The 16479-nt window shown below is 38.8% G+C and overlaps 1 protein-coding gene and 1 long non-coding RNA gene across 2 annotated transcripts; one reads left to right on the top strand and one right to left on the bottom strand.

The window, feature by feature from the left end:
- Window positions 1–309: 309 nt before the first annotated feature.
- LOC134332689 (uncharacterized) lies at window positions 310–11621 on the bottom strand. The gene is made up of 2 exons (XR_010015280.1): window positions 11524–11621; window positions 310–505 (listed from the first exon to the last, which is right to left on the bottom strand). It is a non-coding gene; the product is annotated as an uncharacterized LOC134332689 (long non-coding RNA).
- On the top strand, window positions 383–16295 carry wscd1b (WSC domain containing 1b). Its single transcript, XM_063014433.1, has 8 exons — window positions 383–710; window positions 2362–2476; window positions 4569–4753; window positions 12722–12843; window positions 13190–13355; window positions 13520–13684; window positions 14216–14416; window positions 15323–16295. The coding sequence occupies exons 1-8, from the start codon at window positions 383–385 to the stop codon at window positions 15673–15675; spliced, it is 1635 nt and encodes a 544-aa protein (XP_062870503.1). The 3' UTR covers window positions 15676–16295.
- The last annotated feature ends 184 nt before the right edge of the window (window positions 16296–16479 follow it).

The raw sequence follows: 16479 nt of genomic DNA, 5'->3' as shown, positions 1-16479 counted from the left end.
TGTGTGTATGTGTGTGTATTCATCAGTATGTGTGTGTGTGTGTGTCTATGTGTTTTTGTTTATTTGTGCGTGTGTGTTCTGATGTGTTGGTTTGTGTTTGGCCATACAGGCTCCAATATTATTAAAAGAAACGTTAAAAAGGAACTCCACATTTTGAAATATGTCTTAATCGTTTTTCCTCTTTGCTTCTTTCAGTCAGTTTATGTTTTAAGAGCATTGTGGATGTTTTTGCAACCCCTAATCCGAATTCTTTTATCTGACAGACACATAAAGACTGACCATGATGAAGAAATTCCATAATTCTTGGGCTTATGGATCCTGACCAGCAGGAGCATCTTTATTTTTGGCCCTATCATAAGTCTTTGATTACTAAGCTGTGACAATGGGTAAAACCGTCTACAGACTGAAGAGATTTTTGCGACAGGCCCAGTTGCTCCTCTTCTTTCTGGGCGTGGCTTACATCATGGCAGGCAGTGTAGTTCTGCTCCAGCGCTCCAACATGGCCCTGTTTCAGAGAGAAACCAATGTGCCGTCAGAATCGCTTTCCATACCTTTAAGATCTCTGGATGCACCAAGTATTAATCTGGACCTGGCTGATGGTAGAGCAAATCAGGAGCATTTCATGTCCAGAAAGCTGAAGCTCAGACATCTGAGGTGCCAGGAGAACATGGCAGAACACAATCCATCGCAGAGAGAAACCAGACAAATAGGTAAGTCTTGTCTGAAAAGTTGGGACGATTTGTAAAATGCAATAAAAGAATATTCAGTGATTTGTTAATTGTCTCAAGTCTAAAGATTGAAAAAGTACAAAGATTAGATTTTTAATGTTTTCACTCATCATCTTCATTGTATTTCTACTTAAAACACTTAACAATTTTGTTATGGCAAAATAACAGTGAAAAGTTTATAGAATATTCAACTCACAGTGTTTCACAATAAGCAGGTCAATTGATAACAGGTGAGGGTATCATGATTGGATCCACCAAAGAATCAGTCTGTACAAGTAAATTTAGCTGGTGGCTAACCTTTCCCAAACTATCTATCAGAGTTATCCATCAATTATCCATCAAAAATATTTCTTAACACAAGATTCCAAAAAATGAGCAAAGTTTATCATCTACCGTACAAAATATTGTGAAAAGATTCAGGGTACTTGGAGAAATCTCAGTTAGTTTATGGAAAGGCCAGAAACCAGTGCTTAATGTGAATGACCCTCAGACAGCATTACATGAGAACTACTCACACTACTGTAATAAATATAGCCACATGGGCTCAGTAGTACTCTAGAAAACCGTTGTCACTTAACACAGTCTGCAGCTGCATCAATACATACAACCTGAAACTCTGTTACACAAAGAGAAGGCCATACATTACAATTTTATGCAGATGCGCAGACGCAGAGACAGAAAGTGGAAATGTGTGCTATGTTCAGCTGAGTCCAAGTTTCAAGCTGGTATAAGAGAGCATCAGTGCACATGGCATGGGCGACTTGCATGTGTGTGAAGGTACCAGTGACATGGACATGGTATATTGGAATTCTAAAGAAACATATGCTGTCATCGAGGTGACATCTTTTCCAGAGAAGTCCATGATTATTTTAACAAGACAATGCCAGGCGGGGCGGCACGGTGGCTCAGTGGGTAGCACTGTCGCCTCACAGCAAGAAGGTCCTGGGTTCAATTCCTAGGTCCTTTCTGTGTGTAGTTTGCATGTTCTCCCTGTGTCTGTGTGGGTTTCCTCCGGGAGCTCCGGTTTCCTCCCACAGTCCAAAGACATGCAAGTGAGGTGAATTGGAGAAAAATTGTCTATGACTGTGTTTGACATTAAACCTGAACTGATGAATCTTGTGTAATAAATAACTATCTGTTCTGTCATGAATGTAACCAAAGTGTAAAACATGACATTAAAATCCTGATAAATAAATAAACAATGCCAGGCCACATTCTGTACATGCTACAACAGAGTGATTTCCTAGTCACACAGTGTGTGTGCTTGACTGGCCTAGCACATCATAAAGAATATAATTATTATGCTTAGAATTATTATTATTATATGAGTAAGATTACTATTTTAACAGCTTTTGTGTCAGCGTTTTTGGATTTTGGCAAAGCGTTCCTGTACAAATCTTTAACTGAGGGTTTGAACTTGATTGTAATGACTTAAAATTGGTTGGAGAACTTTGTTCCTGAAATGTAATGAGTTTTTATTCTAGTATAATCATGAGTCATGAGCTGGCATCATGTGTGACATTCAATAACAGACACAGTCAGAAAGGGGGCAGTTTTTTCACAGCACTTCTATGTTTAAAAACATATTTTGGATTTTAAAAAAAGTTTAAGCTGATCTTACATTATTTTTAAGGAACCTACATCGGCTGTTTTACAAACGATGACAAACAGCTAGCGCTTGGAGGGACCGTTCTTTATGACTTGCGCAAAATGACCAGTTCCTTATGCCAGGACACCTGCTCACAGAGGTACGTTTCACTCAGAACTTTTTTCTGTAAAAAGGCTTTCTACAAGATTTTTGAGTCTGTCTGTTGGAATTTGTGCCCATTCAGTCAAGACAGCATTTGTGAGGTCAGGCACTGATGTCAGACCACGAGGCCTGGCTTGCTATCAGCATATTAATTTCCAAAAGGTGCTTGATAGTGTTGAGGCCATTATTACTGTTATACATCTGTTAGCAATGGGTGTGACTGAAGCACCTAAACACAATCACTAAAAAGAAGGTCTGCATACTATACACTGTATAGTACAGTCTACCTGCCATGGAGATGGGGACAGCGATGCAGAGGACCGTGTTTCCTTTAATCAAACAGCCTCTGTGTCTCATCAGTGCTACATCTGCTGCAGCTGGAAGAGCCGTTTACAGGCCGGCTTTGTTGTCCCCCTTAGCAGCAGCAAATTTACCGCTGATGAGACGCAGTGACTGTCTGATTGTCCGAGGCAGGTGGACCTGTTACAATACACATAGCATACTTTTAATTATGTCTCTTGTTAGAGCTAACAACACATAGATGTCACTCTATTTTAATAGCATTTGTTTTTGAAATAGGATGTCCAACAAGCTCATGGTCAGGTGTCCAAATACTTTTGGCCATATAGTGTATTTTCTGTAATTGATTGTGTACATCTGTAAGGAATTGCAACAGTTGAAACCCTAAACCCAAAATTTCCAGCTCTTAGTTTAACTATAGTGTATGTAGACGTCTGTATGAATGAATGTGTGGGGTTTTGTACATATCTATCACTACATGCTCGTGATTCGACTCGAATATATTTTAAATACAGTAATGCTAAATAGAATCATGCTTTCGGGTCTAAACCAGGGTTAACAAACATGATAAATGATGTTCAATGTTCTCTTAGCAGAATACAGACAGTGTTTCGCAGCATACACAGGGGCCAGAATATGGGCAGAGGGTCTTGGATCTGGTCCAGTATCTGTGAAGATCTTTTACCTACTGAATTAAAAACATGGATAAAGTGACATCTCTTTGGCCAGTCAAAATAAATTATGCGCTTATAGGCGAAAAATGTCTAATGCAAAAACATAAATATTATTATGCCTTAACTGCCAGCATTTCAGAATCAATGCTGCCCACTCTCAGCCACCAAAACAAACAAAAAAAAACTCTCATCCAGACCGTACACTTGCTGCGTGCTCTGCCAATTTTACATAATTAATACACTTATCAGCCAAAACATTAGGACCACTCTCAAAATATGTGCATGGTAGTGCCTATTTTGTAACACTGTTGCATGTGAGGGCTAGGGATCTTTATAATGTTGGACTGATGGTAGTCCCTCGTAGTTCACGTGTTGAATGCAGCAGATATGATTAGCATGACCTGAGTGACGTTAATGCGGACCAATCATTGACCAAATGACTGAGTCATTCTGTGTATGGGGTTGTGTAGTTTCACTCCAATCAAATTGTTCTCTGGCATTAATAAGTCTTGCCCCCCTAACAACAAGTAGTGCCTGCCTTTTTCTTATTGGGACGCCTCATTGGGTACGCACCACGGTTGCCCATGCTGTTTTGGAGATACCTCAACCCAGTCATCTGGCTGTAAGGAGTTGGCCCTTATTAAAGTCACTTGGATCTTTAGGCCTCAACATATCTGCTTTTTCCCTTTAAACTTTAAATTTATGTCTATTTGTGAATCTTAGATCATATAACAGGATTCTATCCAGCCCTGTTTATAAGGACACCAGATGTAGTCAATCATATTTACTAACATGGAATTAGGAGGCATGGCACAAAGTTAAATGGCGTTACAGCACTTTCTATATTACCAAATTAATGCTTTACTGTACTGTTACTGTATGTATATTTTTGACCTGACATTTTTTGAAAACGCACAAAAAGCTTTTTAAAATAGCTAATATTTGTCAAATATCTATAGGCTTAAAATGTAAATTAAAATGTATTTTTTATTTAAATGCCATTTTAATACAGACATAAAATGTAAATGCCATTTCAATTCAAACAAACTTAAAAAAAGGTTCCAGACCCCAACACAACATGCATGCTAATCAGTAATCTGTTATTCTCTGTCGTAGTGGGTACCGGTTCGCTGGGTTGGAATATGCCACAGACTGTCATTGTGGGAACCATATCGGTGCCCCTCGGGCACGGAATGAGGACTGCTACCTGGAGTGCAGGGTAGAAAGGGGCTCGCCATGTGGAGGTGTGGCCAGACTGTCAATCTACAAAGTGGATGAATGGATTTTTGGACACAGGAGATGTGAGTAGTATGTCAAAGAAAAGAAATGACACATTCTTACGCTCTTCAGGAGGGCAGACTGGTGGCTTTTCAAGAAGGTATTGTAACAACTGGTTATAGAGGGGGGATTTAATCTGTGGTAAATCAGAGCTCAAATCATTACCTAAGTTGCAAATGTTACATGAATTATGCCGTTAGAAAGGGGAATAGGTTAGTAGTACTGTCACACATCAGTCCTACTATATAAAACATTGTTAATTGCTTGGCTAGTTGTCTAGGAATATTTAATGATCAGTGCTATGCATTAATCTCCAGATTCAGAGCAAGACACGTATCATGTGTTCCCAACTTGCAATTCAGTAATGAGTAAAATATAGTACTCCACTGAGTTCTCTTGGACTCTAGCAATTTAAATCTAATCAGTATCTTGGCTTGCCTTGCTAGTGCAGACGATGCTCCTGACTCCTAACAGCACAAGTTGTTCCTAAACTTTGTTTAGGTTGTTTAGTCACTGGATACTGAACTACAGTCTCTTACACATCTGTGGGGCAAAAATGTAACAAGGAATTTAGAACTATTGTCTATACTCCACCACAACTCAGACTGGCATTGATTTCTAAAGACTGATGCTTTTCATGCAGTGAAACAACTGGCAAGATTTACAGTAATAAAACAAACACTCAGAGAACATGTCAATGATTTTTGTCTTCCTGTTTCCAACCCATGGTGGCGTCACAATGCCTTCAATCTCCCATACACAGTCACATATTCCACAACAAGGTTTTCAGAGATTTTGGTTTTCAGTATGGAACTTATTGCAGATTATATCTTTTTAAAGGCGAGTACCGTCATATCATGACTCAGACCCGAGGACGCTAAAGACGCTGGAAGTAATCAGACACGGAATATGAAATATAAAATAGAATGTGTGGGAGAGGAAGAAAACTCAAACACTTCTTGTGAAAAGGTTGTCGGTATGGTGTGAACACAGGGAGCAACATTTTTTCAATGGAAAAAAACACTACTCCCACACAAACACAAACATATGCAAGTGGGTGCTAATGCTTCCTTTATTGCTGGACTGCAGGGCAGGCTTTGGCTGGTGAATAACTAAAGGAGATGCAAGGAGGTATAAAATAATGGCTGCACATACAGAGGCATATTTGTTGCTTCATTTCTCTTCATGTTATTCCAGTGGGGTGGCCATATACATTTAAATACATTTTTTTCAAGCAAATAGTAATTTTTTCTAGTCTTGCCAGGGGCACACATGCTGTTGATAGTCTAGAAGTTGTCCAGAGTAAACCTGTGCCAGTGCCACAGATTCAGTGTTAACCTTTTTTGAGCCTGGCTTCAGATCTTTTCCTCCAATGATCAAGCAAACAGAGATCAGCTTAAGTTTTTAGAGGTTGACATGGTACATCTGTTCATTAATCCGCTAGCTAAATTGACAAATTGTCAGACCTAGGAGGAATATTTTAGCCTTGTGCATCTGTGGCAGTGATGGCTCTGTGGCTAAAGTACCGGTCTAGTAATCAGAATTTAACTGGTTCAAGCCCCATCGTTGCAAGATTGCTACTGTTGGACCCTTAACTCTTAATTGCTTGGATTATGTTCGGCCACTATCAAGTCAAGTCAAATTTATTTGTATAGCGCTTTTTACAGTGGACATTGTCTCAAAGCAATTTTACAGAATCCAGGACCAACAGACCAAAATCCCCCGTTAAGCAAGCCGAGGGCGACAGTGGCAAGGAAAAAACTCCCTTAAAAATACAGGAAGAAACCTTGAGAGGAACCAGACTCAGCAGGGCCTGTCCTTCTTGGGTGGCCTGGAGGATAATTTGAATAAATATGATTTACACAAATTATACAAACACAGAATTAATTCAAACTAAAAGCTATAATTAGCAAAAAAACACAAAACACTATAATATTATAAAACGCTTGTGCATGGCATTTTTATTAGCTTGTTGGTTTCCACTTATCCGTAAATGAGCTTTCTGGCTTCCACCAAATTCATTGCCCACATATTGGTCTTGTTTCCCACTGCTTTCCAAAACTTATAGAGTACAGCACAGGAAGTGGTTGATTGCCACCCTCTGCACCTGTGTGAGTTAATGCTAATCTGTTCACACGGGTTTATCAAGTATGTAGACCCAATCATGAAGCTTGTCAGCTGCAGCTGAAGAGTTCTCTGCAGCCAAAGTATGGATTTTAGATGTCATCAAGACATGAGGTTGTTGTACACGTGATGTGTTTCTTTAATGAACTAGGGCCCATTTCTGGCTGTCTAAGGATGCTCATAGTTGTCGAAGTTCACTTTAATGGCATCATGTGACATAAATTGGGGATTAAAAAGTTGGTGGCATGATGGGGTTCCAGCTATCCAGGTTTTTTAATAGGTGTACAACAGTAGTGATGAGTTGTTTGGTGTGTTTTAATAGGATTCACTGTGGAAGACGTGTCTGGGTACCATGCTTGTGCTTTTTTATCTATGGGCTAGAGCACAAGCAGCATTTTTAAATATGTTTATGAGTTTGGTCGCAGATACAAATTACGCATTAGTCTTGTCTTTCTGCTGTTTTGCTTAATCCCAAATGAGTTGCATGCTGGGACGGTTAAGTGAGTTAATTGCTCATTAGCCAATAGTATTTTGTCTTGCCAGTAGCACACATGCTGTTCTTAATGTTTAGGAGGCTTTTGGATTGCTGATCGTGATGCTTCAGATATTGGTAGTGTACTAACCTTAGAGGATTAAGTACACACATATTTTTGCATTACGCTGCTTACACAGCATAACCACTTTACACTGGCTGTCCTATTTTTTTCCTTTAAAATGAGGCAGTACTGCTTACCTTTCTGCCATGCTATTTCAAGTGCCACCCACCGCATTGATTCCCAGCTTTGCTGCTTGGTTTTTATAGCTTGCCTCCTCCCTTTTCAAAGTACCATTAATGAGACACATAATTTATGTTACATTAGATGGTGGGGAGAAATTCAAATCTTAGAAAGAAAAAAAGAAAATGCACAGCATGGACACTAGGGAACTAGTTACCCAGTATTTAGCCACATGTTTTTGTGTTTGTTTCTATACCCAATAGTTAGCTCTTACTATACTGTATTTGTGTTGGAATTGGAAATGGGCTTCAAATCAGCTATGATTAGCTAGGGCGTCAGTAACTTGATGATTTATAGAGTATTCTTTCATTCATTCTTTCACCTAATTTTAATCAAGCACTTCTTTTTATTTAATTCATTGTTTTTTATTCTTTAATTTTAATTGTTGTTTTTATGTTGGATAAAAGGTGCTACATAAATAAACAATATTTATTTATTTATTTATTTATTGCATTTTCCCCCAATTTTTCTTTTAATCCAGTCTTATCCAATTACCCAATTGCATTACGCTTCCTCCCTACTGATGTTGCCCTCCACCCTGATTGAGGAGAGCGAGACTGACACACGTGTGCAGTAGCCGACTGCATCTTTTCACCTGCACGAGGCGAGATCATATGCGGATCAGCTTTGTGTACGGAGAGCCACACTCTGATCAACGCATTATCTCCCGTCCCTGTACAGGTCATAATTGCATCAGTTTTGAGGTCCCTTCCGACACCCTGCCCTTGAACAACAGCCAATTGTTGTTCATGTGGGCGTCCAGCTTGTTGGTTTACATTTTATTTATCCTGGAATTGCTTGTAGTGGCTTCATAGAGCTTTAATAAGATTTCATTTGCCTTTTGACTGGTGAAACTATAAAGTTTCCTTGTTTTGATTTTCTCACATCTCCAAATGACAATGGTTGCCAGAGCGTTCTTGTTTAAATTAAAATACATTTCATGAAAAACTGCATGTTTACACAGTCAATACTGTAAGTCAATACTGTGTATTTTCAAGCTTGTTGTGTGTCATATTAAATTATTAAATGCTGTTGTAAGCTGCAATATTAGCCAAGTAACTATAAACATAGACTTATAGACAACAGTGACATTGTGTCATTATTTTTTAAATGACCTTCGCTGAGAAGCCATAGCTGCGTCCGGAATCGCATACTTAGAGAGTATGTACTAGATTGGAGGAAGTATGCACTACTCTGCCGGTAAAAAAGTACATACTTCCAGTACAGAAGTATGCAGTATGCACACAACACTGCTACGCACCAGAGCGGTAGAGAGAACAGAGTGGCGACACTCCCATAGGGAACCGTTGGAAAGGGGGCGGGACATTTTTTCTGCCCAGCTTCCGGGTTGTGGAGCTCTGTATAGTTCCAAACAACCCATAGAGCCCCATTCATTTCCACTACTTATCAAACATTTTTAGCTGTATGTTGCTTTGTTTTAAAAAAATTATGAATTTAATGTCATTAATATACTTAATACTGTTATTGTTTAGCATTTGCTCAGCACTAAATGTTACATGTTTATCTTAATTAATAGGTATAACCCAATTTAGCTTAGTCAGTTAAGCTTAATTAATGACACACGAGTCTTTTCACCTAAAATGAGTTGATTAATCAAGAGTCTTGTTACAGAAATGATCATAAAACATTAGAACCACAATAAATCATTATACTTTTACTTTCATACTTAAGTACATTTGAAGGTAAATTTAGTTTAGTACTTTAGTGGAGGTAAAGAGTATTTTTACTTTTACTACTACTTTTACTGGAGTAATATGTTACCTTGGATATCTCTACTTTAACTCAACTACATGGTTTGTCTACCTTGTCCACCACTTACATTAGACAAAATGAACTAGTGCATATTCATAATGAATTCATTAATGTATTACATGTAGGAATCAATTATTAATCACTCATGAAATAAGAGATGAATGAATGCTTTTTCATGTACCTGCACTATAATGTTTTTGGTACGGTAATGTGTTTATCAATCTGTTCATTCAGTGCAGGTAAACCTTATGAATCCAGCACATGACTTAGTGTTTAGCAAAAATGATTATTATTATGAATCCTCAGGAAAGTGAAGGGAGATTAGTTTATGCAAAAAACAAAACATAAAAAACTTTAATGTCTATACTGTATATTGTCTCTACTACTTAAGGATATCGCATTATGTAATGTATGCTAATATAATGTACTGTGTGTTAACAAGAACGACCTATTAACAAGTCATTATAAACATCAATCTTCCACTTTATATACCAAATTGACATTAAAGCAGATGCAGTAAATGTAAACGCAGTTGAAAATACCCAGAAATTGTACAAATGTTTATTATTTGCCGTTTAATATTTCATTTACTGCTGCCTGTCCCATTTGAGAACATGACAGCGCCGGGTTTGTTTGGAACTATTGAGGGTTACATGAACCACGTGACCGCGTAGCGGCGAGATCAAGGAGTGTCGCAACTCTCTCTATCTACCAGAGCGGTAGAGAGAACAGAGTGGCGACACTCTCATAGGGAACCGTTGGAAAGGGGGCGGGACATATTTTCTGCGCAGCTTCCGGGTTGTGGAGCTCTGAATAGTTCCAAACATCCCATAGAGCCTCATTCATTTCCACTACTTATCAAGCATTTTTAGCTGTATGTTGCTTTGTTTTAAAAAAATAATGAATTTAATGTCATTAATATACTTAATACTGTTATTGTTTAGCATTTGCTCAGCACTAAATGTTACATGTTTATCTTAATTAATAGGTATAACCCAATTTAGCTCAGTCAGTTAAGATTAATTAATGACACTAGAGTCTTTTCACCTAAAATTAGTTGATTAATCAAGATTCTTGTTACAGAAATGATAATAAAATATTAGAACCACAATAAATCATTATACTTTTACTTTCATACTTAAGTACATTTGAAGGTAAATTTAGTTTAGTACTTTAGTGGAGGTAAAGAGTATTTTTACTTTTACTACTACTTTTGCTGGAGTAATATGTTACCTTGGATATCTCTACTTTAACTCAACTACATGGTTTGTGTTCCTTCTCCACCACTTACATTAGACAAAATGAACTAGTGCATATTCATAATGAATTCATTAATGTATTACATGTAGGAATCAATGATTAATCACTCATGAAATAAGAGATGAATGAAGCTTTTTCATGTACCTGCACTATAATGTTAAAGGTACGGTAGTGTGTTTATCAATCTGTTCATTCAGTGCAGGTAAACCTTATGAATCCAGCACATGACTTAGTGTTTAGCCAAAATGATTATTATTATGAATCCTCAGGAAAGTGAAGGGAGATTAGTTTATGCAAAAAACAAAACATAAAAAACTCTTTAATCCCTGTACTGTATATTGTCTCTACTACTTGATGATATGGCATTATGTAATGTATGCTAATATAATGTACTGTGTGTTAACAAGAACGACCTATTAACAAGTCATTATAAACATCAATCTTCCACTTTATATACCAAATTGACATTAAAGCAGATGCAGTAAATGTAAACGCAGTTGAAAATCCCCAGAAATTGTACAAATGTTTATTATTTAGCGTTTAATATTTAATTCACTGCTGCCTGTCCCATTTGAGAACATGACAGCGCCGGGTTTGTTTGGAACTATTGGAGGGTTACATGAACCACGTGACCGCGTGGCGGCGAGATCAAGGAGTGTCGCAACTCTCTCTATCTACGGCTCTGCTACGCACTACATCCGCCATCTTTCCAACGTCAAGTGATGACGTGGGACGTGATGACGTAATATCACCATGGTTACAGACTCATTACAAACCCCACTCGCCAAACTTTTGGATATTTATCGTGTTTTTGTTATTAATTCGTCTTTAAAATGTTTTCTTTTATTTATCTTACTTACACTTGTAAACAGAGGACCGCTGTCTTTCTTGTTTCTTATTACGCTTCGAACGCCTACGCAGCTCCAGTTGCATTATGGGATACATTAACGGACCGCAAGTGTGTATCGCTTGCATACTCAAACATGGCTGCCCAATAAGTAGGTCATCCGGGTACTTCTCGCGTACCTCTTTGTGTATACTATGTATTCAGACATACTAACCGCTCTCACGTACTCATTTCGCGTACTATTGAGTATGGAAGTATGCGATTCCGGGCGCAGCCCATGTGACTTTTACGGCAAAAGAACGCGGGTAGTAATGTAAACAATAATAATAAATATAAATAATTATCTTGTAATATATTACCAAAGCATCGTCTGTAAGTAGTGGCGTTTATATTCTCAGTTGTTTGTAAATGTTTAGTGAGTATATCACTGCGTTTTAGTTACAAATTTACCGTAATTAAATACCGTTACTATAGCAATTAGTATCTTTACACAAAATGCTAACTCCTTACCTCTATTTTACGTTTGGTTAAATCTCATATTGTACCAGATGTAACACTTGACTACAGCTGTGTGCTTGTACTGTATTACGTTCTTTATTGTTTTTATTGTTTGTATTTTTACTTCATTCTGGTGCACACAGTGTATCACACAGCTGGGAAGCAAATAAAACCGACTGTATTCTGAAGAGAGCTGTCTGTCTGTCTGTCTGTCTAGCTGAGCAAGGGGGATAAACTATTAGTGAGGGCAGAACAATTGTCTTAAAATACACTGTAGAATCCTACATTAACTGCATCTCTCAAAATGCATGCTGATTTTGTGACCTGCAAAGTGACACATCCTGCCAGTAGATGATGTTAAGAAATATTTACACATAATCCCAAAATGAAGATAAGTAAGAAAATTAAGCAGAAGGAGAAAATGTAATGAAAATGAAAACAAGTTTGTGCTTCAGGAAGAGAAAACGGTGCGTCTCTTGTGTTATGAGGCCGTGTCTGTGGTAAAGGAGGACAATATAAATGCAGAATTTAGCCTCCAAGAAAAACAACAGACTGCAATCACAGCAGGATACGTTACAATCGGCCCTTTGAGGGCCACAATAATGCTGATGTGGCCCTCTGTGAAAATGAGTTTGACACCCCTGCTTTAGATAAAGGCTTCTGCTAAATGCTGCAAATGTAAATGTAACATGAACTTTGCTTCTTTCTCTTAGACAGAAATGTGCACTATTATGGCTGCTTCCAGATTCCAAAAAACACCCTCACCGGCTTCCAGCTCTACATCAGCCAGCCTAATGTGACCTCTCAGCTGTGTGTGGAGACCTGCACTGATCAGGTTGGGTTCTGCATCTCTAATACACTTACTGCCGCTTTTTAGTTTTCCTTCTTTGTGCTTGCATCAAAAGAGGCCGGCAGCAATCAATAATTCTCTTGCCATTCAAGAGCCTCTTTTTTGGTCCTACAATGACTCAAAGCTCTTTGCTGTCTTGACTGGCTCTTCTAAAAGATTGTAGTTGAATGAATTTGCAAGTGAAAGCTTAATGGAACTTCAATGAGAATGAATAGCCGGAGCTATTCGTTTGGAGAAATGGCTAGTCTGCTGCGCTGTCTGAATGCATGAGTGTGATTACACAACGTTACATGTTTCGGATGTATTTTAATATACATTTTATGACTCATAGGAGCTGCCTTTAGCCGTCCTGAGGGGGCGGGACTGTTTGTGTGGCCACACCTCCTCTTTTCCTCTAATGCAGAAGACTGTCGAGGAGCAGCTATGTGGGTGGAGCGAACCTGAAAACCACACCTCCAGTGCTGACTACTTACAGGTGTACAGCACACCTCTGCTAGGTAAGAAATTACACACGGTGGAGGTCAAACGTTTACTTACACCTTTTTTTTTCTTGTTATTTTTAATTCAGTGACTATTGACTGATAACTTCTCTGTGCCTATGCAATCCAATCCCATAGTGTTTACTGACAGATCTGCACATTTGTATTTTTTTCACTCTCAGAATCCCAGTGCAGGGAGAAGATGTTTCTGCCAGAAAGTACCTCATCCCTTATCGCGTTGTCTAGTTTTCCGGGAGCTGGCAACACCTGGTTGCGCCACCTCATTGAACTTGCCACAGGCTTCTACACTGGCAGCTACTACTTCGATGGCTCTTTGTACAACAAAGGTCAGACACTCTACTTGCTTGTTAATGTCTATGATTGACTACAGCCTATATAAACAGGGCAGGTATAGCAGATGTTAATTTGTATGGGTGGCACTGTCCACTGTCAAGCGAGCCTTACTTTGCCTTGAGCTTAGTGAATGTCTTGCAAAACAGGACCCTAATCATTTTAAAGCTAGATTGATGTTTGTAGCTGATCACATGAACCAAAAAAGCATAAGCGGAGGTGTCTATTTTGAACAGCAGCCTCTGAGTCCATGCTGATGTAAAGCTTGCTTGATTGTTTACAGTTTTACACATGCTATTATTATGACTTTGACTATAATTATTTTGTGGTTCATAAACCATGCCTTTATGGACTTGGTGCAGAGGGGCACAGTCATGCTGAAAGTTGAAAGCATATATTTTTTCTAATTGTTTTATACACCTGTTTGCAGTGGCTTAGGCTAAAACATTCAAACTTAATATTTGTGGTGTCCACATACTTGTGTATTACTGTGTATAACTCTCATGTGTCTCATCACGTCTCCTCAGGCTTCAAGGGAGAAAAAGATTACTGGAGAAGTGGAAGAACCATCTGTGTAAAGACGCATGAGAGCGGCCCAAAGGAAATCGAGGCGTTCGACTCTGCCATCCTATTGATCCGGAACCCGTACCGCTGCCTCATAGCTGAGTTCAACCGCAAGAACGCCGGGCACCTGGGATATGCAACAGACTCACACTGGAAGAGTCAAGGTACTGGTTTTTTATAAGACTTTTTTATTTATGTTGGTAATTTTTTATTTATGAATATAATATAAATCATCCTGGTCAAGTTAGCAGTTGGCCCAGTGCCACAAGAAATACATCAGTTTATTGTCGGGCATCAAACATTTGCTTACTTACTCGTATCAGCCTCATGCATGTTTTTGGAACATGGGAGGACAAAACATTGCGGAAACATGTGAAACACTTGACAGGCAGTGACCGAGTCTTTAGGACTCATGCTGATGTATGGCACCCACTCTACCAGCTGTGCCATCATGCCAACTATAATGTGGCAAACATTTTTATAGCAATGAAAAAAGTTTTAGGTCATAAACATTGAATGTTAGACATGAACAGTCTGGACAGGGAGCCAAACCAAAGTAAAAGTTTGGCCCTGAGAGACCACTGCTTTAAAGTCAACATTTATAATTGGAACTTACACTAAATGGACAAAAGTATTGGGACACCCATTATTTGAAGACTTATTTGAAAGAAAATCATGATTTAAATACACTCCAGTGGTCTGCACAGAGCACTAACCTGAGCTCCTATCCTTTGAAATAAGTAGAACATCAATTAAGGCTTTCTTGACCAAAATCAGTGCCCAGCCATACAAATGCTCCTTTGACTGAATGGGTTCATATTCCCACTGACATACTGTACTTCAAAGTGAGAAACCTTCTTAGAAAAGTGTTAACTCTTTTAATACAATTTGTTATAGAAATGGTAAGCCAACAAGCTCATAGTCAGGTGTCCAAATACTTTTGGCTATATAGTGTAACATTGAAAGATATTCTTTAATACTTGACTATCCTGGGTTTCCTCATCCACACAAATATTTCAATCCATTTTTAATTTGCCTTTAATCCTTAATGTCATATCTCTTGTACTCAGAGTGGCCAGAGTTTGTGGAGAGCTACTCCTTGTGGTGGGTGTCCCATGCCCTGGCCTGGCTGAAGTTCCCCAGGAATGTTCTGGTGGTGCACTATGAGAAGCTCCAAATGGACCTCGTCACCCAACTCCGACACATCACGTCGTTCCTGAACGTCAGCGTGTCCGACGACAGACTTCTGTGCGCTGACAGTAATCGAGACGGTCATTTCAAACGTTCCAGAACCCATGACCTTAGTTTTGACCCTTTCTCAGTGGACATGAGGACGCGTATAGATGGGTACATCCGGGAGGTGGATCGTGCCCTGAGAGACAGAAATCTAACTGGTCTGCCTCAGGAATATATGCCTAGATGATACACATCCAGAATGAATAAGAACATGTGGATGTATAGATTTACTTCTAAGAAAAGATGAAAGAGGGGTGCTTGGGTGGTGCAGCGGTAAAACAAGATGGCCCACCAGTGCTGAGATCTTAAGCTCTTCAGTTCAAATCTCAGCTCTGCTATCAGCTGTCAGCGGTTCCTCTGTGCTTGGGCTACTATGAACTCTGCTTACAGGTTGAGCCGCCTGTATGGGGGCGTGTGGCTTTCTACAAATGATGCTTTGGTGAGACCCCACCCCTGGTAGGTGATAAAAAAGCATTCTGTGTGTGTCAGAGGGGGACAGCTTCAGCCCTCTTCAATGAGAGAGAGATAAACTCCAGTTGCCAGCGACTGAATTAGGTAAAAAAAAAGAGTCGATTGGAAAAAAGAGAGAAGATGGAAGAGTACATCTAAAAAGTGCCTAAAAAAATCACATTGACTACAAGCTTCTGTGGCCTTTAGGAAATGTGGAGAGCAGTTTATCACATTCTTGTTTTGCTTGTGTTTATTTCCTGCTGCCCTTGAATAAAGGGCAACTCAGTTTGTGGTTTGTACAAAATAAATGCCATAGTTGAACTGCATGGCTGTATAATATATATATATATTTTTAATTTGTCATTATTTTACTTTTATCCAAACATATTTTTTCTTTTAATTAAAATGTTTAAAGAAAATGATTAAAATAGTTTTCACGAGCAGCCCTGCCATCCTTTATTCCTCTTACTGTACACTCTTATGCTGCTTCTTTCATCTGGCTGCTCCCATATTTCAGAGTCACCACAGGGGGTTATTCTGG

This window comes from Trichomycterus rosablanca, chromosome 18 (genome assembly GCF_030014385.1).
Source record: "Trichomycterus rosablanca isolate fTriRos1 chromosome 18, fTriRos1.hap1, whole genome shotgun sequence".
In the NCBI taxonomy this organism is placed as follows: Eukaryota; Metazoa; Chordata; class Actinopteri; order Siluriformes; family Trichomycteridae; genus Trichomycterus; species Trichomycterus rosablanca.
The sequence above is the reverse complement of the archived record's forward strand: the minus strand, read 5'-3'. Positions and strand labels throughout refer to the sequence as shown.

Excerpts from the sequence above, each read along its gene's own strand:
- wscd1b (XM_063014433.1), top strand. The coding sequence starts at position 383 with ATGGGTAAAACCGTCTACAGACTGAAGAGATTTTTGCGACAGGCCCAG. Across the intron at positions 4,754-12,721 it reads GATTTTTGGACACAGGAGAT|ACAGAAATGTGCACTATTAT; the intron begins GTGAGTAGTATG and ends TCTTTCTCTTAG. Across the intron at positions 13,685-14,215 it reads TGGCTCTTTGTACAACAAAG|GCTTCAAGGGAGAAAAAGAT; the intron begins GTCAGACACTCT and ends ACGTCTCCTCAG.